Source organism: Orbicella faveolata, unplaced genomic scaffold, assembly GCF_042242905.1.
Source record: "Orbicella faveolata isolate gen_17 unplaced genomic scaffold, um_ofav_v1 contig_36, whole genome shotgun sequence".
Lineage (NCBI taxonomy): Eukaryota > Metazoa > Cnidaria > Anthozoa > Scleractinia > Merulinidae > Orbicella > Orbicella faveolata.
In genome coordinates this window covers 4291085-4318950 of record NW_028301565.1, presented here as the reverse complement: position 1 = coordinate 4318950, position 27866 = coordinate 4291085, and the positions used below count along the sequence as shown (strand labels likewise).

The window sequence follows — 27866 nt, the reverse complement described above, 5'->3', positions numbered from 1 at the left end:
AAAACAAGAATATTATTTTGATGTTTCTATCGAAGAAAATAGGTCTCTTAGCTATAGGTTGTGCTTTTCAAAGTCGGCATGTTCATGATAGTATACTGACAAATTAGATGGCGAATAGGACAGTAAAAACATCAGTTCTGACCAGTTTGCAATTACATGTGACGCCGACGGTTAGTGATTTTGAAACGCATTTCTTGCCACTTCATAGGAATTATTATCCTTACTTTGCTCGTTCTGCTCTTCGAGCTTCTTTGGAGCGTAAGCCCTCCTTCCTCTCCCCACCCCTACTCCCTCCACAACTCAAATTTGCTACGTGGGCCCTGCTACTAGCTAATACAAACATGTTAAGCTGTCGGAAATTCCACGGAACAAAAGAGAGTTGTCGGTTTGCCAAAACAAAAAGACTATCCAACCCAAACAGATTTAATCCTTCTTGCCAGTGTGACCTGTAATCGATCAATTTCGCATAACGCCATGCTCTAAAAACTCTCACATTTCCCGACCTTTAAGTTAGAACTGCTGAAAAAAGGTAAGCGAATTTTAATTCGATTAAATAACTCACTGTTAGTGTTTATACAAAATGATCACGAAGGAGATCACGAAAGCTAAAAGGAGTTTTATATCTTCAGAGTCAAGCGTTGATAATTGCGTGTTCATGTTTGTATCCTCTCAGGTTTTTTTCGTCAAAGGTTTTCTCATGGGAGGTTCTGCATTCTATCTTATTTCCTAATGAGTCGCTAACTATGTTTCTTCTTGAGAATTGCAAGCGTTCGCTCTGCATAACAATGGTTCGCTCCCTCGGTATCTGAGCGTCGAGAAACTAATTTAAATTAAACTTTGAACGAGCTACATTGAGATAACCTACATATATAACATGAACGAGGACTGTAATCTCTTCTCTTTCTTGGGAATTACAACCAGAAGAGTTTAGCTATAGCGATGTTGACATCTATTTGAATCCTTGGTTCGTTTACTTGTAATATTTACTAAATTTGAAAGACAAATAACCACAACTTACAAGTTCAAGACTTGTGCGCAGTGTTTGATTCGTGCTACTTCTCGAAGTGAAACTGAAGAAGATTTTGGAGTTACGTAACCTTTTTCAGAGTATCCGAGATCTAAACGTTTTACGATTTCAATGACAGTGGCCGGGGTGAATCGGACCTTTTAAGAACTTTGTTAACTGAATCACTAATGCAACTAGATTGCAAAACAGTCGCTTCCGGACGTTTTCGGAAGGCGCGATCCTCGCGTGTGAAGCGCGCGAGTCTCACACGCCCGAGGGCGTATTTTTTAGCGTCTCTGCCCATTCTCCTTCGCCGTTTTTACGCTTCAGACCTTTCGTTCAAATATTGACCGTCTCTCGCGTTCGCAAAAAATACGACTGTTTTGCAGTCTACAATGCAACATAATTAATGTTTCTAGATGTTCATTGTACGGAGTAAATGATAAAATCTACTCTATGGAAAGGTTCCATTCGCGTAGATAAACTTTCATCCAAATTGCACGGAATTTTGATTGATCCGCATAGTGTGCAAAGCAAACAAATTACCAATTACCACAATTTTGCCTGTTTTTTGATGTGACGGGAATGAGTTAACGAACTTTTCACCGCGAAACTTCTGCAGTTGCAAGGAGGACTAAGTTTAAATTTTAAGCTCCTGTATAGATTAAAAATGCAAATAATTAGATCAGCTTCATCATTTGCAAGTAAACTGCACCGATTTTGAAATAGCTTATTCGTCTGGGGTTTCAAGCTTGTGCATGCAGTTTTTTTTTCCAGTGGGTAAGAAAAAAGCTTTCAATGTTTAAAGTGCATTCAAATACTGACAAATAAAGAAGACCTAATCGATGCGAATGAAATGTTGCATACAACTGTCAAACCGACTCGTAAAAAAAGGGACTGGGCACGAGGATCTAACCGCTATCTGGACGAGGATGGTGTCTTATATTAGTTTTGAGTTTCCTGATGAGGGGACCGGCTTACCAAACTCAAGTTAAACAAAAATAAAGAGCCGGATCATAGGTTATTTCCTATTAGTAGAAATTACAAATTATTTTTCTTTTTAAATGTTTGCCGTTCTTTCGTTATCTTGCCATCAAGTCCTTTAGCTGAGCAACTTGGTTTGAAGTTAAAGAGTCTCCATCAACAATAAGGCAATGCTTGGGATGTATAGCCCCTTGTCGTAGGCCAAGGACACAATAATTGCGTTGGTAATCATTTCTTTCTCATAGCACTGGACCATGACAATATCCATTGTTGAAGAGGTGCAAGTTCTTATTCGGCAGTGGAAGGTAACATCAATAAATGGTACGTTCAGAGAGGAAACGCTCTTAAAACCAGCCTCGTTTTTATTACGATAACCGAGCGAAGCCTGAGATGAGCCTGAGATGGCTCGGTAACCCGACTCACTGATTACTGCCGGGTCCAGACTCCCCTCAGCCGAGACACCTTGGGACTACTTTAAACTGACCAGTTTTTTTTGTCCCTTTTTTAGTTTAAAGGCAGCTGGATTTCTAATTCTTCTTCCGTTTTATCCTCGTAGGTTTGAGCGGTTCTCTTATTGCGGTATTTTCTCTCGCTGTCCTTTACGAGTTCATGTCTTCTTATCACAGTTACCTCGACCTTCCCGCCGCCAAAAGATCTGTAACCCAGAAATCTTCCACAACCAAAAGGTTTGTGCCAGTATCGCTTTAACAGTCCTGCCGTGGCTAAACTCCCGGTTGACATTTTTGTTTTGTCAGTGAGAAACGTTATTCTTTGGCAATAAATTTGTGAAACTTTGAACTAGGCTTTTATACGCCTCCAATGCAGACGTTCTTATGGCTCATTACGTACTCCACAAGAAAGAATCACGCCACGAGACCAAAATTGTCTGTTGGCTCAGGAGGCTAGCATCACATGAGCATCACTAGGAAAAGTCAAAAGCCAAGAGACTTATTTCAATCAATTGAACCTACATATAATGGTGTAATGCTGTTACAAGTTATCCCATGAGTGTACTGAAGCTTCCAAAAGGGTGTTCCGCTGAGGTACGCATAAACGAGGTTTTTGGTATCAAAATGAAAACGTCGGGCAGCCTTTTTTCCAATTTTCTCCTTCGGTCTTGAAAAAGTCATCTAAACTTACTTTTATTTGCCATCAATTCAATGAACATCTTAGAGCTTTAGCTAAGAATATCTAGTGTATGAGCTGATTTACTCATGGGTTTTGACAGAAATGAAGCAAAAATCCTTGTAATAGTACTCCGTTAACACCCTATGCTGTCTTACTATTTCAGAATACAAGATCACGTTTTACGGACAGGCTCTTATCTTCTGAATGCCATAGCAGGTTATCTGTTGATGTTGGTGGTTGGCACGTGGAACATTTGGCTCTTTGTGTCAATTGTCACTGGATTAGGCTTTGGTTATTTTTTATCAAATCCGCTGTACACATGGTACCGTTGTAGGGAGTACCAAAACGTAAGAAGAGAGGATGGGCGGAGAAACAAGAATTATTACAGAAGTAACGGGAAACAAACTCCAGGACAACGACATAGATATTCACCGTCTTAATCAACTATGCTATTCTATTCCGCCTGGGAAGAGATGGAAAAAACACTGGAAATGAGCGAAGTAACGACATGGAAAGAGATCGCTCTACTTTGAAAACATTTTTTTTGATCAGTTCACATTGCTGACAGGCAGAACGGGCATAGAGCGAGGCGATTCATATAATTCTGTGCACGTTTATCAACCACTTTACGAGTCGCGATCCGTAGTTAGAATCATATCGGGGAAACTAACTTTGTTCCTTCAGATTCTTTCAAGCATGGCAGTGCGATAGGAAGGAATCTCAAATAGGAAGAGGCGAAAAGTTGGCACATTCCCCGGCACCCTACCCCTGAGGACATGTGTGAGCTTAACTGACAAGAACAGTTTCAGAGGTTCTGGGTTTTGTCAAATCCAACTGATAGTCGTTCAAAATGTTCAAGGCTTTCGTGTTCTTCGCTTAATTTTTGCAACATTCAACACAGTCTCTTTTGTCTTTCTTATTTTATTACTGAAAACATTCCTTTGCAGTGAGACTTCTTTTTATAAAAGTCCCTGTTGAAAATAGAGCGAAACATACGATGTTTATCAAAAACGTTACATTGTCATAACGACAAGATCTATTCTAAAAACTATAGTATTACATATTTATGTAAAAAGAGTAAACGATATCTTAAAGAAGATTAACAAAACTGAAAAGACTTCTATTTTAAACAAATTTCACTTATCAAAACTGTCTTTCTGAACTCTTTTGCAAACCCCCAAAACTCTGCAAAATGATGTCCACAGTTGAAAAAAGAACCTTAATTCGTCCGTTGTTTCAAGGGTCATGTGACATACACTCAAACAGGAATTTCCGGTAACATCATACACCACATAATCACCAGTCCATGTAGCTTGTCATCCAGGTAGAACGAGGAGGAATGGGGAAGAGATATGAAAAGCTTCCTCCTCATTCCGCCTCGTTCCTGAGACTTGCAGCTGATGGCCTTGTCGCTAGCACCACAATTACAACAAAAGGCAAGCTGTTAAATTCTCATTCTCAATTCATTCTTCTTCAATGACCATCTTGCACGAAGATGAAAAAGCCCTACGTTGAAATTTGCTACCGCAGTTTCCATTAAATCCTGCTTAATAAAATTTCTTTGGGTCTTGCAGCAGGTGCCAGTGCGCCACTGGTTTGTTGGCAGTACGCACTTCCCGCCAGTGACCAAGTTCTTTTCCTGTGGCGTGCGCGCCAATTGACACGCAGCCGATAATCATGTTTTCGTGCATGACCGACAGTAGTAGGTCAACTGAGTTCATGGCGTCCATTGCTATGTCGAACGAGACAGCCTCGTTAAACACAGGGTTTAGTGATCCCTTCCTGGTGGAAGTTTTCTTCTTTTTCACGCGTTTCCCTGCCACGAGTAGATAGACTTTAACATATGGATCTACGAGTAAAAAGTAAAGAACAAGAAATTCAAGTCGTTAGCGTCCACCGGCCACAGGAGCCGCGCATCAAAGCAACATGCTTACGTTTACCCTTTCCTATCTTGAGTGAAAAAGCATGGATGTGAAATTTACCGTGGGGATGAAACAAAAGCTACTAAGCTACTGAAGAACAACATCTAGAAGGATGTGACTTTTGAATGGTCAACCTATGTAGGAAATTCAAAGGCTGGTTTTCACTAGCGGATATACATAAGCACTATCAAGCAACGTAGATAGACACTGAATGATTTGATGATCACTTGCGCAGAGTTTTTCTTGGAAAATTTCCAACATAAGTCGCCACTTATAACCTTTTATCTGCATCAGCATATGTTGTTTATAATGATGCATATGCGTTAGAGAAAACCACCATTTATGTGGTCGCATTTTTAACTCATGTGAAAATTTTAAGAGACTGATTGTCGGAAAATGCACTTTAGTATGTTTAAATATGACTCTTTCGTGTTTTGTTTTCAAAACATTCGGTCTTTCAGAAAATAGAGCTAAAATATGATACTTATCCCAGTAAAAAGGATGAAAAGGAAATAACTAAGTCAACTTCGTCAACTTCGCAAACCTGATCCTTTAATATTGACCGCTGGCAGATTGCGGGCCTTGATGACAACAACTGTTAGTCTCTCCGCGGACTTGAGGTAACCAAGGGAAACCATCAGTTCTCCTAAAGAAACTTGTTTCTAACAGAAAATTAAAATAAAACAAACCAATTCATAAATTGCTATGAATGAATCGACCGACTCCGCTCGCACCGTTGATCAAGCGAAGCGGCGGACTGAATTTCTGCCAATGACTGATTTATGGCTGGCGAGACCAAAATCCAGAAATTGCTGAGGGCGCCATTTATTTCTTTACCGTGTTCAGTTAAGAGATACGTTATATATCTAACTAAGGGGACCATTATCAGACGGCATTTCAAGTGAGTTTGTTCAATTATAGAGTGGTGAGTTTCATTCCTATATGCACCATGTCCTTGTAATAAATATCAACGCATGCATACCTTCAGACTCGGTCTGATGTCAGTACGAAACACATTGTCTTGAGATAGCGATAAATCAGTCAGCGGTAGAACCACTTGTCCAATCACATCGTGACGTGACGATGAATCAAATGACAGGAACGTCAGCCATAAGGTCTGAAGCTGAAGCTCCTTGTAAGTTAACTATGAAAGGACAAAGAACTTAGTTTAGTCTATTATGCCTTAAGTAAAAAATGTCGTGAACTTTAATTCCCTATTATTTATGTTCCACCATTGGAGTGACATACCTGTGGACCGGCTTGAAGTTTAAGGCATGCACTACCAACATCCTCAATTTATTTCATGAATTTCCACTCTCGCATTGTCTAAAGTGGGAATGATATGTACGCTCGCAACGCGTCCAAAGGGCTGTGCATTTTTCCTTACCTCAAATTCGAAAGTCTCATCGAAGCGAGGGTTGGTAGTTTTCTTGTGCACCGTAGATTGCAGTTGATGTCGGTAATCAGGAAGCAGTTGAACGATAACATAAGGGTTGCAAGGCTTGCTCCATTCCTTTTCAAGCGGTGACAAATTCAGCGCTTTGACGAGCCTTACCGTGAGAACGGACCGGTGCTGATCAAACTTAACAATAAAATGAGCCTGGCCAAGATTGTGAGAAGAAGAGGCACCATCAGAACTACCCGGAGAGAGAGCATTTTCATCCTCCTGTGCAATGGAGATTACAGAACAACACGTCAGTAGGAGGTAATATTCGGTACCCGGGGGAAACTCCCATATGACAATGTCGGGGATGCTCGTCGGAAAATTTGAATTAAACCCCAAATGGAGACCAATCTTGGTGTGGCTCAAGCTTTGTTTGACCCCTAAAAGATACCACTTAAAACGGAAAAGGCTTGATTACCAGCCACTGTTTAAGACAGGATCCCGCATTAGAAGATCGGACTCACGAGACCCGAAAAATTGAGCCTAAATATGGAAATAAGTGCGTTTTTTTGTGTGATTATTTCTTCCAGTGCACCCTAAAAGATATTCTGACAGCTAAAAATAGTGGCGTTTTGTCATCAACACCCTAAGTGAGGCCAGAATCCTTGATTTATGCCCCTAAGTGAGACGACGAGCACGCCCGATCTTTTCATATGGGAGACCCCCTGGGATTCAAAATTGCTAGTGAAAAGTTCAAAATTTGTCCCTGGTGGATATTAATATGCATTTCGCGCAACCCCGCTTTCTTTCGAAGGGTGACGCAAAAGCCAGCGCAAGAAGAAAAACGGCCTGCAGTGCGCTGTTTTTTTTCTTCTTCTGAAGGATTATCAACATCACTTTATCTGCTTCCCTATAACAGAGCTAAACGAGAATCTTCCACAGTTGCTTACTTTTGACGGAACCTTTGCAGAAGCACTGTAGTTAGTAAATTAAGGTCTGGGAAATATTCTTTCGAAACTCCGACGAAAAACACTCATCGAGTGACAAGGAATCAAGATATTTCTGTTAGACCCACCTCAGCAATAGTTGTATAAAGACTCGGATCCAGGCTACCCAAATCATCAAAGAACGACGGAGTACTTGGTGACCTGGGAGTCAGTGGGGTGGTTGGACTCCCGGGTACTGGTGAAAAGTCCACGACCGAGCGTCTGTTTAGAAGAGGCTGGACATGAACTTCATGAACCTCGCCAACTAAAATAGGAAGTGCGAAACAACAAGTGATCAGTTATAGACATTGTTGTGCCTTGTACCATGGCTCAAGTGTCGTTGTGCTTCGCCTGTGAAACGCAGCGAAACGCGGATCGACTTGCCTAGTGTAACAGGCTCACAACTCCACGCACAGCGCGCCATAACTAGGGAGGGGCGGCTAGGGAGGAGAAACGGCATCGTCAATTCAAAATGAGGTCTTATGGCTGTATGTGCATGCCATTTGGCACGAACACTTGAGCACACAGACTTGAACTGTTAATTGGATTTACTGTTGATCTCTGCTCAAAATGTCTGGAAATTCCGTAAATGGCTAACATTATTAAAGCACTCTTAAAGCTATGATGTATCAGTATAATGTCTCTATAAATCAGTTGCCCCAATCTTACAATAACCCAAATAATGACCTAGAATTTTTGTGTTTCATCAACTACTGTTCCGAAAAAAAAGGACTTTTTGAGAAACAACACGCATCAACCTACCAGCACTGGATTTGTGTGCACTTGTGAGCGTGTTCTCACTCTCGCTCACCCCTCTACCTCACTCACTATTATTACTCGAGCGCTTGCTAATTAAAGATTCAGCGGTCAGCATTCCGATCAGATACACTAAAAATACTTGACGCATACATCAGTCCCGGCCTGTCATATAGGAAATAAGGCAGTTGTACTCAGGCTGAACCTCATTTTCCGTAGCACTGAACTGACTAGAGAGAGAAGCTAAAGTTTGTTGTTTGTTTGACATTTTGTTTGTTTGCATTCTGCCACTTTTGGAGTATCTTACCAGAGTAGGGCGGAACAGTTGGCGGTTTAACCGAGGCTTCCAGTCGTTTAGGACTCGGTGGCGTATCCTTAGCCGAACCAGGCCTGTCCCCTTCCGAAGGCGTGCCGATGATAAAACCGTAGTTATAACCCATTTTCCGATTGTCCCGTCGGATGACGTAAGTTTTATACGACAGAACTCCGACGTACACAAGTGTTATAAGCAGCAACAGACCAATCAGAGTGTACGCTATGATCCACAATGCTATAGACATCGTTGGCAATTTTCTTTCTCAAACGTTCCCCCGTAATATCTGTGAAAAGAAAGAAGAATTTTTACTTTATCCCACAGTTCAGACATATGATCTTCATATTGTTTTCCGCACTCGCTCGCCGTTTTGTTCCCCTTTCGTTTTTTTTTTTTGGAATGAACGCCTGCTACGCAGTCCACATCTAAATGTACATATTAAATATACGAGCTCCCAGTTGGCTTGCATCGGTTCAAGACTGAATTTTTTTCAGGCTTGATGTTAGCCTGTGAACAGGCTCCCGGCAAAGACGGAAAAAAATTCGGCTAGCGCGAAACTGAAGAATTCCGATAGCGAAGCGATCGGGGCGGGACTTCGGGCTCGCCGGGAGCCTGTTCGCAGGCTAGCTTGATGTTCGAAAATGCAAAACTTGCGTACAAAACTGTGATGATGCAAGTTATGTGGCAAACTTGAAAGAAAAGATAGATAAATGCGATCACCATTCATAAAATTCTAAAACAATGGATTTCGTTCAAAGCTTACACATCTCTCTTCTCCTGCACAGTTGTTATAATCATGCCGCGAAGAGTCATCAGAAAAATTCCCTCTCGATGAGGTAGCTGTATAGAGGTGTGTGTACTGTCCGTGTGTAGCGAAATTTTATAATGGAGTAACGACCGATCAAATTGGAGCCCTTATTTATCAGCTGTTTTATATAGAAGGCAGACGATAAGAAAACCTATTGACGAGGAGTTAACCATTTATTATTTACAAAATTTATTTATTTTCGAAAATAACATGTCATTTTTGTGATCCTTGTAAAAACAACAAAAAAATAAGCACCTTGGCGAGGTCAAACATTTTCGCTTCATTAGTATCTAGACACATGTCGTTGACTGCACTTGGCGTCACCTCTCCACAACGATGGGCCAGGATTTTTTTCGTCCATGACCAGCGTGCGACGATTCTGCACATCTTACTCTTACGGGATTTTCTTTACAACGAGTCACAGTCCCTAGTTAAAGCCCAGGCTGCTTAATCTTCACCATAAAAGGTCCCATAAATGGGGCAGGGCCAATTGTTGCATATTTAATTTCAAAATTTCAAAGTATTTTTAGGGCACGAGTATTTTGTGTTCAGTAAATTTTGTCATCATCCGCTAAATTCCCGAAAAATCTTTTTTATGACTTGAAAAAGGTCGGTGAAGGTCAACATGGCCGACTTACACCAAATGATTTGTGGGCGGATCATAAGTAATTTGGCCTACTGTTAGGAAGGATAATTAGACTTCATACAAGATCCGACGTATTCTCAACATTTAAAATTATTTTACTAACGTTATGATGCGAAAATCTCCAATCGGTCGAGAAATCTAAACCCGCGTCTGCCTCTTAGGCTCTTTGGCAATCAGTGACCTCAATACCGTTGTCAGGTCCGAACTGACTGAAGCCGCGCCGAAAGCGGAAGAACAAATTTTTGTGGATATTTCAAATATGGGGCTGGACTAACTGAAATATGGAAAGAACTTCGTGAGGCGACAAGCTTCTCTGGATAGTACCTGAAATCGCATGAAATGATCACTATTTTGCTGTCGTTTAACTTTTTATTTATAACTCATCATAGAAGAACAACCAGACTAGGACAAAAATTAATTGAAGAGAAATTCTAATTTTTGAATATTTTAATTTTTCATTAATTACTTAATTAATGACCCCAGTCCCGCAACATAAGACTCTAGACTCTCGTTCTCCGGATATCTATTTGTTTTCTGTGAAACTTTTTGAACGTAACTGTCTGCAAATATCTCAAGAAAACAATAAAAGGCTCTGGAAACTCTTACCTTTAAATTTGAATCTTTTTTTTTTAGTATAATTTATTAACACGCTACAACCTCCGTTAGGCTTTTCCATAAAAAGTCTGAGCCTTGGAATTATAATTATCGAGTCTGGAAATATTTTTTCAGCCAGTCGTTTCTAAAATCCGCTAAAATTCGCTCACTAGTCTCTACCAAAAATATAAAACATCAGCTAATAGTAAAGATAATTCAACTGCTGAACTAAATGAAACATTAAAATTTCGATACTTGGCATTTATATATCAGAACAACAACGGAATTTTTTATCAGTACACAAATTTACTTACCTAGCTAACGAAACACAACCCTTTCCAATCCACAATAGTTGTCATCTTCCAGTATAAAATGCAACTGTTAGCCAAATTTATTTCCCTGTAAGATCGCTGCGTCGGCCAACGGTCTTCAAAACATGCAACCTTGCGAGCGAACAATGTTTCCAAACCGTCAACCCATAGTCACGGCCAAATATTGCTGTATGTACTGCTTTAGGTTTGGGTGGAAAAAACGCTGGGTGACCGCTTTGCTACCCTATAACAGAAAAGAGATTTGGCCTAGATGAATAAATACAGTAAATGACTGTTCAACGAGACGCCTATTCAAATTTGGAGCGCGTTATTTCACATACAGACAAACAGAGAAAATCTGACTTGACCTTTTTGACTCGCAGGGCGTATCAAATGCCCACGTCACGAATTTAACGGGAATGCATGCGTTGCCAATTTCCGATAACAACAGGATGCCAAAAATATTGTAGGGAAAATATTTCAGAAAAGGGTGTTTTTGGGCCCTTGAAAAGCAAAATTTGATAAAGCTTACAGGGTTTGTTGACTTTTTTAACAGTTGTTTTGGATTGATATTTTCGAGTAGCGGTTTTTCCGCGTCACTGGGCACATATCAACGGACTTTTTGTTTATCAGCAGTAGCTAACATTCACATTGCTTTGTTTATGTTTAGTGAACTGTGACTTACTTCAACAACAAGCGACGCTTTCATGATTCTCGAGGTTATTTTTCGGGGAAGTGAACAGAAAACCTTCTGGAACCGGGGTATCTAACTTCAAGGGAAAATGGGAGCAATTAAACGGGATGAATGAAAACAAGTTTTATACTTCTACAAAATTGAACCGTTTATCGCGCTGCAGTGTTCCCAGCAAGGGACGCCAAAACTAAAAGAGCATAATAAAATTTGTCTTTTAATGGTATTCTGGAAGAAGCGTGAATATCTATTCCTTAGAAATGCTGTTTTGTACCAATTTTAGAGCGGCCTTTTCTTAGGCTGTCCAACAAAGTACTATTTCACATTTTTTTTTCCGATTTCGAACAACTGCTTACTGTATCTACTTTTATTTCTGTTGTTCCAATTCGCAGGCCACAATATTCTTTAGCTATGAAAACCTGCCTTGGGGGCAAAAAGCACCACCCCTACCCCCAAGAGTTAAAGAGCTTGCTCTCAGGATAATCAAAAGCTTGAGGGACTGTCAGCTTCTATCAAAACACTTTATAATACGCTCTCATGTGTTTTGACTTTTTTTTTTTTTTACGGGAAACCCTACTAGCTGCTTCGGAATACAGTGCAGCTCAGATATATCCGAACCAAAATATACGCGTAATTCGCGTCAGCCCAATACGCGTATACGCACATACGCGTATGCATATACGCACATACGCGTATACAGTATATACGCGTATACCTGATTAGTATGTATGAGCTAACCTATTGTTTTTTCTTTTCTTAACAAGACATTGTTGTTTTCAATGGCTTGACTGCTTGCCACAGAGCGAGAAAGAGTTTTCTTTATTTTGAATACGCGTATACTGTATACGCGCGTATGCCTTCAGACTAGAGTTACTAGGAAAATGTTGGCTGAAACTAACATTTTACAATTGGGCACTTGACAGAAAATTAACTGACTGAATATAATTAAAAGAGAGAGTATTTTGCCGTTAAATCAAAAATTTACCGCTTTGGTTTTGTCAAATAGAACCTACACGCTTCAACAGTCCCATCTTCATGAAGCAAACACAACCGAATGAACTTTTTTTCGACACAAAGTAAACACGGTCCAAGCAAGCGCGCCACTTGGAAACGTGTGCCGAAACACAGAACTTTTTCTTGAAGAAAATTAAAAATAACAAACTGTGAGCGGCGCACCATAGAAACTTCAGTAAACAATTCTTTCGTCGTGGAAAGAGTATTTTACCATTTGCAACGGTTTGTGTCAGATATAACCGGAGATATTCTTTTCTCGACAAGGTCTTCGGAACGCTTCAGACAATAAACATTCTCGCAAGCGACTTGCCGACGCATGCCGAAACACAGAACTTTTCCTCGAAGAAAAAATAACTAAACGTGAGCGACGCGCCAGTGAAACTTTGATAAACAATTATTTGGCTAAAGAAAGAGCATTTTACCGTTTGAATAAACGATTTGTGTCAAATATAACCGGAGATATAATTTTTTCGGCAAGGTCTTCGGAACGCTTCAAACGATGACCATCTCGCAAGCGACTTGCCGACGTATGCTTAAACACAGAACTTTTCCTTGAAGAAAAAAATAACTAACCGTGAGCAGCGCGCCATAGAAACTTTGATAAACTAATATTTAGCTAAAGAAAGAGCATTTTACCGTTTGAATGAACGATTTGTGTCAAATAAAACCGGAGATGTCATTTTTTCAACGAAGATCTTAAGAATGGTTCAGACAATAAACACTTTCCAAACGACTTGCCGACGCGTGCCGAAACACAGAACTTTTCCTTGAAGAAAAAATAACTAAACGTGAGCGGCGCACCATAGAAACTTTAATAAACAATTTTTTCGTCAAGGAAAGATTATTTTACCATTTGAATGAATGACCTGTGTCAAATATAACCGGAGATATCATTTTTTCGACGAGGATCTTCAGAACGCTTAATTCAGACAAACATTTCGCAAACGACTTGCCGACACGTGCCGAAACACAGATCTTATCTTGTAAAAACATTAAGTTCACGTGTTAAAATAGGGAGTTCAAGCGACGGTTTCAATTTTCTTCCCATTTTGGTAGCTTAAGATCAAGCAAGTGTTAATAAACGGTAGTTTGTCGGTGAATTTGCGAAGTGAATCGAAAACTCGAAATATGATAGCTTTCATTGATCGGCAGGACGTTTTAACAACATGCAAATTTCGCTTTGAAGTCTTTTTCATTCCCAGAAATGTAATGTCCTTTGTTTAACAAACACTGCTTCACATAAAGAAACTTGTGGGAATGCATAACAACGAGACATATACGCGCGTATATACGCGCATATGTGCGCGTATTAACATACGCGTATACGCAAAACACGCTCGTATAATACGCGTATGCGTAGTTCGTATATATCTGAGCTGCACTGTATGAGCTTTTGTTATAGCTGTAACAACTACGCGCTACTCTACGAAGCTAAATATGAAATAAATGGGCGCTGAAAGGGTGCAATTGGGAACTCAAGACGCTATTTCGTTTATTTCAAAACAATGCATATATAAAATCTATAAATCTGCGCAATATGAAATACAACTACAAAATTACATAATAATTTGTTCAGTTACCGCATATAAATAGTACTCTTAAAATTCAAATGTCACACGTCAAATTGCACAAATGTATAAACAATCGAAAAACACTGTTTACAATTCAAGCTCATATCTTCCACTCTGTTGGAATACTGGAAATCTAAAAATTATGGAGGAAAAAAGACAACTCTGTCTTGTTTGTCCTGCAAGATACAAACAACTGTTTTTTGCTCCTTCATAACGCAATTGTTTGTGATGTGACGTTGCGTGACACATCACGCTTCAACAGGCAAGCCCAAATGCCTATTGGATCAAAGACATTCCTTGTCCATGGACAACATTCAAATCTGTTGGCTGCTGTCAAACAAGTCATCTTCACTGAGTCCACCATTGGGATTGATTCAAGTCAACTTGATCTCACACCTCTTTTTACAAGGTACAGTTTTGTGTGATTCCAATCTCTCTCGGTGTTCTGGAGATAGTGAATGCTGGAGCACAACGTTTGCTGCTTGTGCGATATACTCGAGGATTGTAGGACCCAGGACCTGGGACGGGCTCTGGTGAAGAAGCAAAACACAACATGTCAACATTAAATTTGGAAGTCTGGGTTTTTGAGGATACAGTATGGTTAAAATGTTATGAAGAAGACGAAGAGCATCAAGTATTCATTTTCAATCAATCAATCAATCAATCATTTAATCAATCAGTCAGTCAGTCAGTCAGTCTGTCTGTCTATCAATCAAGAAACTACTAAATGACTATTTAGTCTACATGTATGACAGCTGTTAGTCAAATAAACAACAATTCAACAAGACAGTCAACATTTTCAGATACAGGGCTTAACATACAGGTTACAGTCTTCTGTGCTCATGAACATATATTTCACAAACAAGCAGTTGAAAGAGTAAAGGCTGACCTCTTGCCATCCAAAACACAGCCCCACCCCTTCTGCCTTGTTGAATTGTGTATGATGGTGACTTGTTCATGCACTTTTCCTTTGCCTTGTTGTAATTGTATTGGTTTGGAGCTGGTTCATCCTCTGCACCTGTGCAAAATATATTTAAACATGATCACTACTCATTATCATTTTTGATCCCAGGCTCGATTCTCTATACTGAGTACAGCTATAAATTTATTGCAATATCAATTGTGAAAATTGTTTCGAATAAAAAAGAATGTGAAAAAGTTGAATTTGCTGGTGTTTATATGTAGCATACAATATACTATTCCACGACTAGTTTCATCAGTCAGTGTCATTGACATGCAATGGCAATGTCAGGGGCTTGACAAGATGTTTCCCGGAACAAATTCCAAAGCTAACTCAGCTTAAAAGAGTGTTTCCATTTTAACTGCCAGATATATGTACTTGTACACGTTCTATTAAACCTTAATAAATTGGTGACAATAGGTCACAACCATATCTCTTAAATAACAAATTCCTTAATCTCATCACCTGCCCATACATACAGGAATGAAACATTGGTCGCTAAGAATTGCACATGCAACCACTTGTTAAGGACTATATGTGTTATACATAGGTGGCCACAAGCAAACTTCTCATATCAATCCGGCAAGGCCGAGGTTTGAGATTTTCCCATAAAGACTGAATGTCCGAGGTTAATAAGTTGTTTAAGTATATGGTTTTTGCTTTGGTTTTACAGGCTTGCATCTCTTGTGGGCATTATGGGAGAATAATGCCCTAGAATTTAAGCCAATCAGAGCATGCATTTATGATATCAGCTACAAACATGAGCCATAAAATAACTCAATTTAACTTCAATATGCATATTTAGCTGATTGCTGAAATGTGAATTTACCTTTCTTGGATATACAGAATTCTCCCCTCTTGCCAAATGTGTGTGATGGAGACTCTGGCAAGGTAAACTGGGGGCTACCAACAGTAGTTCTTGAGGTGTAGTGAGCTGGAGATGGCCAGGTATACTGAAATACAAAACAAAACTATTATCAATGCAATGCCACACCATGAAGCAAAACACCTTTATTATTTTGTGTGATAGAACACCAGGAAAGATAAACACAGTATGCAATTAAAAATCAGTGACAAATATTTATTCGTGACCATTCATTCATGGTCTAAGCTTGATTACCAGCCGCTGTTTTGGCAGACCCAAAAGAGCGGCGGAAATCGAGCCTATTTGTGCTTTTTATCTCTACTCTTGTTTGCTAGTGATATGTTGAAAAATTAATCACAGGTAGGTCTTAAATTCTTTGAAGCCCAGTTTCATGTTGTTAAAATTACAAACAATATAGTGTTTTGTCTCACCCTGCTATCAAAGTTTGCCCTGTATGTCCAGATATCAGGACTGGCAATCCACTGTTTGGTCCATGCTACTCTATCACCCCCTTTATCTGTTGTGAGAAAAAAAAAAAAATCATGACAATAAAATAAACTTTGCCACCCAGTAGTATTCAGACTGCAACTTTTCTTTTACTGTTGCTACACTATATTTTGGAGTATGCTACCAGTAGGTCTGTTAAGAATCTTCAAAATTGATATTTATATTAATATTGCTTGCTTCATTTGTCTTCAAAAGATCACACAATCTTTTGAAACTTTACATAAAAATTTATTGTTCGCACTGTATGCATGTAATTCCAGGATTTGAAATTTGAAAATTTAGCTAAGTACTAGAAAAATGTAGAAGACATCTACATGTACCACATTTAACAGGACAAATTAATACTACGACCTTTACGTGAGACCAGATGTAAAACCCTTCATAAAATATTAATCACACATTCATTTTATCTACAGCTGAATTCATACAATTTCACAAGAAAAGGTTTTATAGTTATCCAGAGTTCAAAGAAATAACTACAAAAGCATTTCAGAGATGAGTTGATAACATGCCGTTAATGACATATAAATCATATCACTGGACAAATTTCTAATTTTGATCCACAGATAACATTTTTTGTGCACCACCTTTGCTTCTTTGTCAAATATTGCCTTTAAAAACTACTCAAAAATTTAAAAAAATGTAAAAACATATAAGCCATAAAAAATACATGTTATGAAATATAATAATTACCTTTTTCTGGCTGAGTCTTGGGTCTCATTGTATAAGATGGTGATGATGTTACCCAAGGTAGACTTGTAGGGGGGTCATAGGTTGTAGGTTTAGGACCCGTCAAGTCTAGCCGCATTGGAGGGCGTGACTGTAAACATTCTTCTAGACCTAGCATGCAGACAGAGTTAAATCCAGTTAACGTATTTTTGCAAACCTTACATGTAAATGCTGTTAAATTTTGGTGCAGACTATATTAAACACACAGGATAACAACATTGTGCATACAGTTTTGTAACTTTCATTTTAGCGGGGCTCCGGCAGCCCAAAGGGTTGCCAAGCGGAGCCCCATACTCATATGGGAAAGAAAAGAAAACCCATGAATGAATTTTCTCATGGTTATCAAGGCTACCGGTATTGTTTGTGGGCGCGTATGCACAACGATGGTGACAGCGACAGAGTTGCGCAAGATGGTGGCCATATTCCAAATAATAGTTTGACAGAGACATACAGCCTTGGTTTACACCGTACTTCTCTGATATTGGACATCCATGTTATGATCAATTGACACCTGTCAAAACAACGTATCTGCTGACCAGTATCACGTGACATTATCGCAGGCTCAAGTTTAGAGCTCATTGAGGTCACATGGTTTTTTAAAGTTGATTGCTGACCAAATACCGGTTTTCAATTGGATCGCGGGCTCATGTCAGGTTAACTTGCAGAAAACAGGGCCGGGTTGTTCGGAAGCTGGTTAACCCTAACCCAAGAATAAAAGTTGACCGTGTTATAACTTTTTCTTCTATACAAATGTTTTTTGCTGCTTTGTTTTGTGTATAGTGTGATTATAAAACTTAAGACAGAGGGCCAAACAATATACAGAAAACCTCACCTCAAAGTTACAAAACTCAAATCAAATTTCTACCTTACCCTGGGTTAGCATAATCAGGCTCTGAAACAATCTGGCCCAAGAGTTACTCTTTTAGACTGGCCTAAATCTGTATATTAGACTTAATGAAAGAAACTGTTTGTCCTGGTATGCATAGTCAAGTACAGCTGTACTTCTAAATATATAGAGATCTTAGTTACCATTACATTATCTGCCACAAAATAGGTTTTAGTGCATAATAAAATTATAATGAATTGGACTAAAAACTCAAAAAAGAATATATCTTATGCTAAGTTAGAACTACATAAATTATGAAAGATAGTAAAGTTATTCCAAGAATGTAAAACATAACTTTGACTTCCGTCTTACTTGCAAAGTTTTCATCCTCTTTTTCCTCAAAAAATACGTTTGGGGCATTTTTTGACTGATCCCTCCTGCAAATGACAAATTTCGGGAATTTGTGCCGCGGTTAACAAACCCTGATCAAACATCCAACACTAAAATTCATTAAGCTTAAGTTTAATTAATGCACATGGCTGTTTTGAGATCTTTTTCACAAAGTAGCTAAAAAAGACTCAAACAAAGGAAACTTCAGGAACTTACCGTCCAACCAAGCTAACTGTAGCTAATTTGGCAGGAACTCTGGATCGATATGTCCTTGATAACGTGCCAACCTGCGGAGGAATCGCTGGCAACGCAGAAATGTGCGATTTCGCTTTCAGCAGAGAAGGCGCGAATGTGTACGTGAGTTTGCCAGCCGGCTTCGCGGCATCTGGCGAGGAATTGAAAGCAGGCATCAAGTGTCCTCTACACTCCGCATATTAAGACACTTTGGAAAACTGTGGCGTTTGGAGAAATTGCCAAAAAAGATGTCGTCTCGGCGCGTCCAAAAGAACAACAGTCTCTTACAATCAACACGGCGGTGTCAAGGTCTCCAAGGAAAGTCACGTGACAACGGAGCGCGTAAAATCAGGAATGGCCGATGGGAACTGACGTCTGATGAAAGGGCGAACGGAAGAAATGGAATAACTTTCTTTTTCCACAAATTTAACCTTTCGTGTTTCTTTTCGATTCATTATTACCTTTTGAATTGTCTTCTAACATAGCTAACCATTTCTGTAAGGTTTTCCTTGATTTGAAGGTAATTTTGAACATTCCATTAAAAATGACTCTAATCATAACGGTAGCCCGCGAACGAAGACGTATTTCCGGCTGTCGTTTGTCTCCGCCGAAAAAAACGTTTGGGAACTCGATTTCAGTGACGTTTCGGTTTTTTCGTTAATTTTTCTCGGCGGGTGAAACAAGTGCCGAAACAATCGGATGCTCTCGGATTTAATGGTGGTCTCCCTGAATACTTTTTAGTCTGAAGTCTGTAACAGAAGACCCTCTACTGAGCTTCGTCGTAGCGTTAAACTTGTGTATCGAATTCGAGGTTAAAATTTTGAAGATAGATAGCCTTGGGCACATTCGAGATGCTTTTTAGTTTACAAATTTTCATAGCAGACCCAATATAAGAGCGTTCCTCGCCAAACTGCTGATTGCATGTGTAGGCACAGTTCCCTCGGGAGCAGTTACATTTTTCAATCGTGGAAACCCTGACTAAACCAGATGCCCAAGATTCATTTAAAACATCGTATCAAAAATAAGTGTTTTAAATTTAGTTTTTGGCGCAAAGGCCTTGATCAAAGAGTCTTGGAATCTATCCAGCTGAAATTTACACATGACAGCTCACAATGTATACATGTTTGATCAACCGTTTCTTTTGACGCCAAGATGTTGTCATCTGAGTTTATTTGTCGAAAAACCGAAAACATTTAGACAATAAGCTGTGCTGTTTATTTCAGGAAAGCCACATTTTTCTCAATACTTTTGCGATTATTTGTATTTAGCAGACCTGAAATCGGCTACAGGGCATCGAACAGATGTCCTTGCTTTCCGCTAAACGGGGCTGATATTTATTTAAAATATTATCGAGCTAACGGTGTAGAACGAAAATAGAATGCAAATTGTATTAAAGGTACAAACATCAATTGAATAATCGATACTTCTCTTAGCTTTGCACGCACTTCGATTTGTTTAGTTTCCACTCTATATTTTTCCTGTTTATGGTCTATGATCATGTTTGGATGTATTACAACCGAATACTGACGTCTGTCTAAGCGGGTAGAAAAAAGATATGCATTGGCTCACGACTGTTGGTTTCACTTGAGAGGACAAAGAATTTCACGCGTCCTTGCACGAATATGAGTTAGAACTCTTTTCTCTTTAAAGGCTTTAAAATAATGCTAAGATATGTTTTTCTGTCAGTTCTAACGGGCCAATGGTATGTTCCAAGCAAGTCCAAATGAAATGTGCCGCTGTTGTTCAGGAAACCAGAAAACTTCACACAAAGTTACTTCACGCCCGTGAACTGACTAATGCGAGTAACTTTATGGGGCGCTTTTTTTACGACTCAGTTGTCATAAAAAATTTAGTTTTGTTTACGTCGAATAAAGAATTATTTCCCAAGTTCCCGATCGAGAACCTCATTAACAGTTCAATTTCAAGTTAATACTGAAAAGATTTGTCAAAAGCTTTCAAAAGGTCCAAAAGTACTACAGATATGGGTGTACAGCTATGTTGAGGTCTAAACCACCCTTATCAATTAAAAGCATCTAAGGGTTTCTCGAACATTTTGCACTCTCTTCGATGTGTACAAAGTGATATTAAATAAAAACAGCCTTACCGATTTTGACGTTAAACTAACTTCTTTAAATATCGGCCAGTGGTGAAATTGAACTAAGAAATGTATTCCGCAACACAATCAAGAAAACACAGGTCTCTATCAACGCCGAGCTCCTGAAGCCAAGCGTGGCAAAGCCGTGAATCACACTCAATAGATTTTGCGCGTCTGTCTTAAAATGCAAAACTCTAGAGGAAAAAACTTCTGAAGCGTAAAGGAATTTTATACTCCCTTCAGTTATATTGGGCAGCCAATACGAAGTCGTTTCTCTTCACGGTATCTGCATTTTTATAAAGAAAGACTTCTTTCGCAGCAAGAAACCGGAAAGCACTTATTTCTTCGAGCTTGTTGCTTTATTTTTTTCCACGAAAAAGTAAGGTCTTTTGTTTAAAAGACAAGTGAAGCATAAAAACTGTAACAAGGCCGACATGTTTTGTTCATCATGCTTCCCAGTGGATAAATTATGATAAGTTAATGCGTGAGAAGGAACTGTAATGATGATGCACTTTTTGGCGCTTATCTTTTTTTCTAAAATGCATCAGGTCTTGTAAGGGACTGAACCTCCGTACGCAGACGTATTTCTGGCTGTCGCTTGTCGCCACCGAAAATGCTATGTAAGCTCGATCAAGTTGACGCAGAATATTGATTTATTTCACGCTTGAAATACGTATTTTGCATTTGACACGACAATTTAAATATACCGATTATATTACGAACACCAAACATTATGCAAACTTTGAAGCTGGTGCTGCGAAGTGGAATATGATCGAATTTTATTCAAAATAAATTTCATGTAAGTACAACTGAAGCAACATATAATATTGATGATGGATTCATGAAGCACGAGATAACGAAACAGTGAAAAGTGCAATTTTTTAGAAGACTGTATTCATTGATTCTCTTAACACAATATTTCCTGATTACTGTTTCAGTCTACTTTTCTGTTTGGTAACACCGATTTGTAACTATATAATTTCAATAATTTACGTCCTGGCAAGCACACGAACAAAGCTTAACTTGTTCGTCAACGAATTTAAAAGCACAAATTATGACATCGCCGATACGTGAGTAATAATAATTATAATGTCTTTTAACACGCCAATGTTTCAGCCAAGGCCGAGATCAAAAAAGCTGACAGCAACACGTCTATGTCTTAAGTGTATACGTATATGTCTTAAGTGTTCTTGATATTTTTCAGTCAGTTCTGGGTGTTCTGGCCGTACAGAATTCTCCGTACATATTCCAGATTTTCTTTGGGTGTGTTATGTTCCATTGCTAGGTTTTCCTTTGAAGGTTTTGTTTTACATATTTTATTTCTGGCAACACAAAATATGCTACTTCTGTATTGGAATACCCCCACAAGACCTACACCTAAAACAGATATATCAAAAGACAAGAAACGTCAAAATAAAGAAACAAAACATCAAAAGAAAGATCAAAAGACAAGAAACATTCTTTGGCAAAACAAGTGCGGTCCCCTTGCTAAAAAATAATTTGGACCAGTACTGCTATAAGGCTGACTATACTTGCTGGTTAACAAGGTTTTCAATCGACAAGGAGCACGCGCGCTGAGCCCAAAAAGGAATAAAGATACCATTAGGTAATTAACCTCCTCACCGGTCCCAATTACTTCTCACCTGGCTGTCCGCATTGTGCTCGAGTATTGTGTGAATTTTATCTTGCTTAGTACAACAGCCTGATTTCTTCGCGCTTTCTAACATTTACTATAGTGTGAGTGGATATCCGGACAAAATGACCATTGTACGACATAAAAAAGGACTTCAACTACGTTTACGTGACTGTTGATTATGGCTCATGCCCATCGCGATGAGAATAGTTATTTTGGGCGGCTGATATTTCCTTGTATTTGAATTCAGCAATTTTAGAGTTGTATTTTGCACATATCACGGCAAATTGAGACTTTTAAAAGGAAAACCTTGCTAAATCTTTACATCACTTGTAAAAAGTTGCAAAAAAATTCCACCCTTTGTGATGTGAATATCATTTAATTACACTCCTTCTTTTGAATAGACCTTTTGTCTGGTGACACTGAGCACAACCTTGACGAAAAAAAGATTTTAATACAAAAATTATATTATTGAATAAATAAAATAGACCACCATCTACTGGTAGTGCTTGGTAGATGCCATAGTAAAAATGGTCATGGGAAAAAAATCAGAAGCATATCACCTTTTCACTGAACAAATCAAAAAATCGCTCACTTGACTTTTTATTACTAAAACCAGCCAGAGACTGCTGCAACGTTTTATCGATTCAAACTCGCTGGCACAAGAGTCCAGATAAACCTTGAAGGTTTCTGCCAACTCCCCAGAAACTCTTTCAAATGCAACTTCCTCTCTCAATTCTTTTCCCGGGGCACAAATCTTCCTTATGTTCATAACCGAGAGCTTCTTCGCCTTATAGACGCCATTTTGAACAGGTTTGTTTTGCGAGAGATTCACGCGAGGAGTTCGCGAAAAGCGCGCTATTCAGAATTTCTTTATATGGGCAAAAATTAGAAGAGTGATTTTCATTGGTCGGGAATAATCGGCAGCATAGTTTGGAACAGATAAGGGAAGTTAAACGCTTTCAGGTGATATGCTTCTGAAAAATATATATTGTACGATACAAAAAATGATCCCTCTTGTATATTTCGAGCTTCTTATTATGCCTTATGCCAGAGGAAAAATGCAAATCTGTAGCTAATGTAAGTCGCGGTCGTGTTCTTTTAAGGTAAACCGTTTCAACCGCAGCCAGTTTGGGTTGATACGGTTTGCGTTTCTCAACAAAGCACTTTTCCAACCGTTTTCGGTTGAAACGCGGTCACTCGTGGAACTAGTCCTTACTTGAGCGACAGTCACGCGCCATAATCACGCAAATGCTTTTTCAACTGCGTTTCAACTTGTTTTGAGGGCGGTTTAAAACGTTGATTAACCAAACAAACCAAAAACGAGTTTTCCCCGATAAAGGTAGAACAAGAAAATTCCCATCTAACCCAAACAACCAGAAACGGTTTATCCCAATAGAGCACGACTTTGGCGTTCACTCTAGGACCTTGGAAATTGTAATGCAAATTGTTTTAGCTGTCATGCTGCTGATTTTAAGGTGTATCTAATGACTCATTTTAATGGTTTCTTTTTTTTTTTTTACCGTTCTACACGTCTCGTGCAAGATGGAAAAATTTTAACCAAAGGTTTGTAACCTACTTTTGCTTAAATGTCGTCGGAAACAGCTCTTTCTTGCTAAATGCGACTTAGTTTTCAATTCTTAAACAAATCATTTTTTTTTTCTGGTCATTTTCATTATTTTCTGATTTTGCCTCTGGCGAAAAGCATAATCAAAATTCCGAAAAACCCACGTGGGTGCTATTTTCTATCGCACAATATCTTTCCCGTATCCATTTATACCACAACGTCTGTTAGAAAAAGTAACGTACTGCCTATAGATAATGTCATTATAGTTTATTTAATCAGAAGGAAGAAGATAAAGCTTATTGTAATACTTTTGAACGGGGATTCTTTCATATTTAGTCCAATCCCTGAAAGAAAACGTGTCATTTTTCCATCTTCAAGCAAGCGAGACATATCTGATCTGTTTCTTTTATGTTGAATGTCACTAGAAAAAAGGTATAATCCAAGTAAAAGAAGTGTAAGTGAAGTGATGCTAGTGAAGGTATTTGGAAACTCATTAGAAGTAGATAAAGTTATTTTCAGCAGAACCAGAATCTCTTTCAACTAAGAAATCAAGGTTGTCAGTGACAAAGGCATCTACGAAGAAGAATCCAAGTTAAGACCCACGGACAGGATTCGAGCCACTAAGGATGAATCGTGGAACTGAAGTAGCTTGGACTGAAGGACAAAAGTCCTTTGGACACTGATGCAATGCGACGAATTATATTTGTGATTTACAACTGAAGTTTGAAATAGCACTCCTATCCCTTTTAAAAACGTGTTTTTAATCCATCTCCCCACCCAATACAATGTTGAAACTCGCGAGAAATTGCAGGTACTAGTTTTCAGTATTGTATGTAGGGGGAGAGACTACAAAGGTGAAGTTGTATTCGTGCGACTGTTTGTCTAACGTGTGTGTCCTAAGACTTTTGCCCATGATTGTATGTTTTAAAAACGCAGTTTGTGTTATCTGAGTGTTCGCAAAGTGTTCTGATACCCAATTTTTTTCATTATAAAGCCATCGTTGTGTGAATTAAGCTGCTCATTCGAATAGTCTTGTAATGATTGTTTTATTAAATACAAAAAAGAAGTAGTACCACACTGATTTTGTAGTACAATATATTTTAATAATTTTTGTAACTCTTTTTCTCTGTTTGGTAATTCGGACTCATAACTGTATAATTTCTATCGTTTAAGACCTTAAAAAGACAAATTATGAGTAATAGTAATTATAATGTCTTTTAACACGCAAATGTTTCAGCCAAGGCCGAGATATAAACTGCTGACAGCATTTTTCAGTCACTGAATGTTTTAATTTGGTCGTACGGGATTCTCTTGCTGTTTCCAGATTTTCTTTGGGTGTGTCATTTTCCATTACAAGGTTTTCTTTTCAACATATTGTTTTACATATTTTATTTCTAGGAACACAAGCTATGCTTCTAAAAACATTATGTCAGTATTAGAATTATTCCCGGGGAAAATCCCCACAAAATCTATACCAAGTCAAACATATTATAGATTAAAAGAGAAGAAAACATTCTTTGACCAAACATGTTCGATCCTCGTGCTAAAAAGCAGGTTAACAAGGTCTTTACTTTATCAAGAGCGCGCGCTGAGCGCAAAACGGAATAAAGAAACCATCAGGTATTTAACCACCTCGTTTTAATGATTTCTCACCTGAACATGTTTCTTTCCTTGGCTTACTGACATTTACCACAGTGTGAGTGGATATTCGGAGAAAATGATCATCGCCAGTATGACATAACAAAGGACTTCAAATATGTTTACGTGACTGTTGATGAAAATAGTTATTTTGGACGGCTGATGTTTTCTTGCACTTGAATTCAACAATTTTAGAGTTGTATTCTGCACATATCACAGCAAATTGAAACTTTTAAAAGGAACAGCTTGTTAAGTCTTTACATCAATTGTAATAAGTTGCCAAAAATTCCCCTTTCTGACGTGAAGATCATCTACACAACCTCTTATTTTGAATAGACCTTTTGTCTGGTAACACTGAGCACAATAGAAATAAAAGTTTTATTACAAAAATTATATTATTCCTTTTGAATAATTAAAATAGACCATCATCTACTGGTAGTGCTTGACGTTTTCTAACGGATTCCATAGTGTAAATGGTTATGGGAAGAAATGTTGTACGATAAAACAATGATCCCGCTTGTGTTTTGGAGGCTTCTTGTTATGCTTTATACCAGACCAAAAAAATGCAAATCTGTAGCTAATTATAAGCCAAGTAAATAACCCCATTGATACGTATAATGGCGCCCTAATTTACATTTGCCATCCCACGAGGTCACCACCTTATCGCGGTGGGATGATTTGTGTGTCTCAGTGACCCCTAGAGCTATGTCGGCTGGAGTCTTGTACTCCTGGTAGGGTCACCCATGCCGAACAGGTCGAAGGATAGAGGCCAGACGAAGTGTGACCTCCCTGGTCCCCTAGGTTGGGGGTTGGGCTGGGGGTTGATGACCCACTCCCGTAAACACAAGTTTATTACAGAAACGGAAGACATTCAAATTGCTACCAACATTGGTGAAACGACAAGGGCTCACAGTAGCAGAATGACGCATTTGGGTCAAAGTCGAAAGGAAACCCAAAAGCCGACAGCTTCGATCGTGAAAACAGCTGGGTGGCAGTCATGGGCGAATGTCAGAAACCTCGCTGCAAACCGTAGTGGTTGGAAAGAGAATGTCAAAGCCTTATGTGCCTTATGGCATAAAGAGATATAGGATAGGATAGGAATTTACATTTGAGATAAATTTTTCATTTGTTGGCAAGTATGTAGGGCTGAATTTATTATTTCTCTCGTTACTTTGCTATTAGAAATCGAATGATACACAAGGGATTTTTTTTTAAATCAAGTAATTCACTGCGTCAGTCATGTTTGGTTTAATATTAACTCTTATTATGTAACTCTTATTTATGTCATTTTTAGGTGATTTTTATTTAGGAGGGCTCCACTGAAAACCGCCTTTGGCGAGTTGGATTCCCTCACTAAATATTATTATTATTATTATTATTATTATTACATTATTATAATATTTAGCTAATTGTATTCCTACGGGTCCCCTGAGCCGGAGCTTGTAAACAAGTCTCTAATAAACAAACAGCTAAGTGGTAGTCATTTTCAGAGTCACAACTTGGAGAAATAACCATTATTTTACTTCGCTGAAAGTAAACCAATTTGACCTAAAAATAAGTTACATTATCATTGGATGCATTTTTCTCTACCTTTTCATTGGCCGAGAGCCCACGACGTGACTTGCAAAAAGTGGTCTGCTCATGCGCAATACCATCTAAATGTGTTATGCTGCAAATAATATTCTGCTCATGCGTAAATGTATATACGCTCTGGTGTGAAAAGCGGTAGATTGCTTCCCCGAGCTGTCAGGGAGTGATTTAAATATGAAAACAAAACTTGGTGATTGAATGACTAGACAATTATTGAACTCGGTTATCACAAAAAACCGTGATTTATCCCAATGTCCTGTAGATCAATTATTTGCCACTGACAAATCACGATATTTTCCCCAACCTCGTCCAATAATTATTTTCACTTTCCACGGACACTTTGCCCCTTTCCACGTTGGTCTCGTCTTTCAGACTAACGGAATCAAAAACTGAGATCATTGCAATTACACAGCGCTGTTGACGGTCCACAGTAACACAGAGTATCAGAACAATAGAGACAAACTTTTTCATTACACAATGTCTTTCCTTCTTTTTCTATTTTCAGTGACAGCACGCAGCTCCCCACAATAAAGTAGAAAATACCATTAAATGGGAAGAAAATTTTGGGGATGAAAGCTCTCTTAGTTAGTAGTGACTACAGCGTGGAGAAACCATTTATTGCACCAAAGATGTAGTTTTGAAATAAATTGTGGGGAAATAATGTTTTGTTGTACGTGTTCTGTTTATTCTCTTCAGTCCTCTCAAGAAAAATGCTGG

The 27866-nt window shown here is 38.7% G+C and overlaps 2 protein-coding genes and 1 pseudogene across 3 annotated transcripts; 1 reads left to right on the top strand and 2 right to left on the bottom strand.

The window, feature by feature from the left end:
* The first annotated feature begins 348 nt into the window (after positions 1-348).
* LOC110053385 (protein SLC31A2-like) lies at positions 349-4129 on the top strand (annotated as a pseudogene). Its single transcript, XR_016202375.1, has 4 exons — positions 349-529; positions 2236-2311; positions 2547-2676; positions 3282-4129. The product of XR_016202375.1 is annotated as a protein SLC31A2-like (transcript).
* On the bottom strand, positions 4024-20908 carry LOC110053397 (synaptotagmin-6-like). The gene is made up of 8 exons (XM_020759618.2): positions 20731-20908; positions 10842-11082; positions 8474-8765; positions 7500-7675; positions 6428-6706; positions 6023-6184; positions 5585-5702; positions 4024-4967 (listed from the first exon to the last, which is right to left on the bottom strand). Exons 3-8 carry the CDS (start codon positions 8724-8726, stop codon positions 4666-4668), a joined length of 1290 nt encoding a protein of 429 aa, XP_020615277.1. The 5' UTR covers positions 8727-8765; positions 10842-11082; positions 20731-20908; the 3' UTR covers positions 4024-4665.
* LOC110053398 (protein STPG3-like) lies at positions 14006-19685 on the bottom strand. The gene is made up of 7 exons (XM_020759621.2): positions 18609-19685; positions 18375-18439; positions 17141-17287; positions 16372-16457; positions 15905-16028; positions 15004-15132; positions 14006-14644 (listed from the first exon to the last, which is right to left on the bottom strand). Exons 1-7 carry the CDS (start codon positions 18800-18802, stop codon positions 14517-14519), a joined length of 873 nt encoding a protein of 290 aa, XP_020615280.1. The 5' UTR covers positions 18803-19685; the 3' UTR covers positions 14006-14516.
* Positions 20909-27866: the final 6958 nt, after the last annotated feature.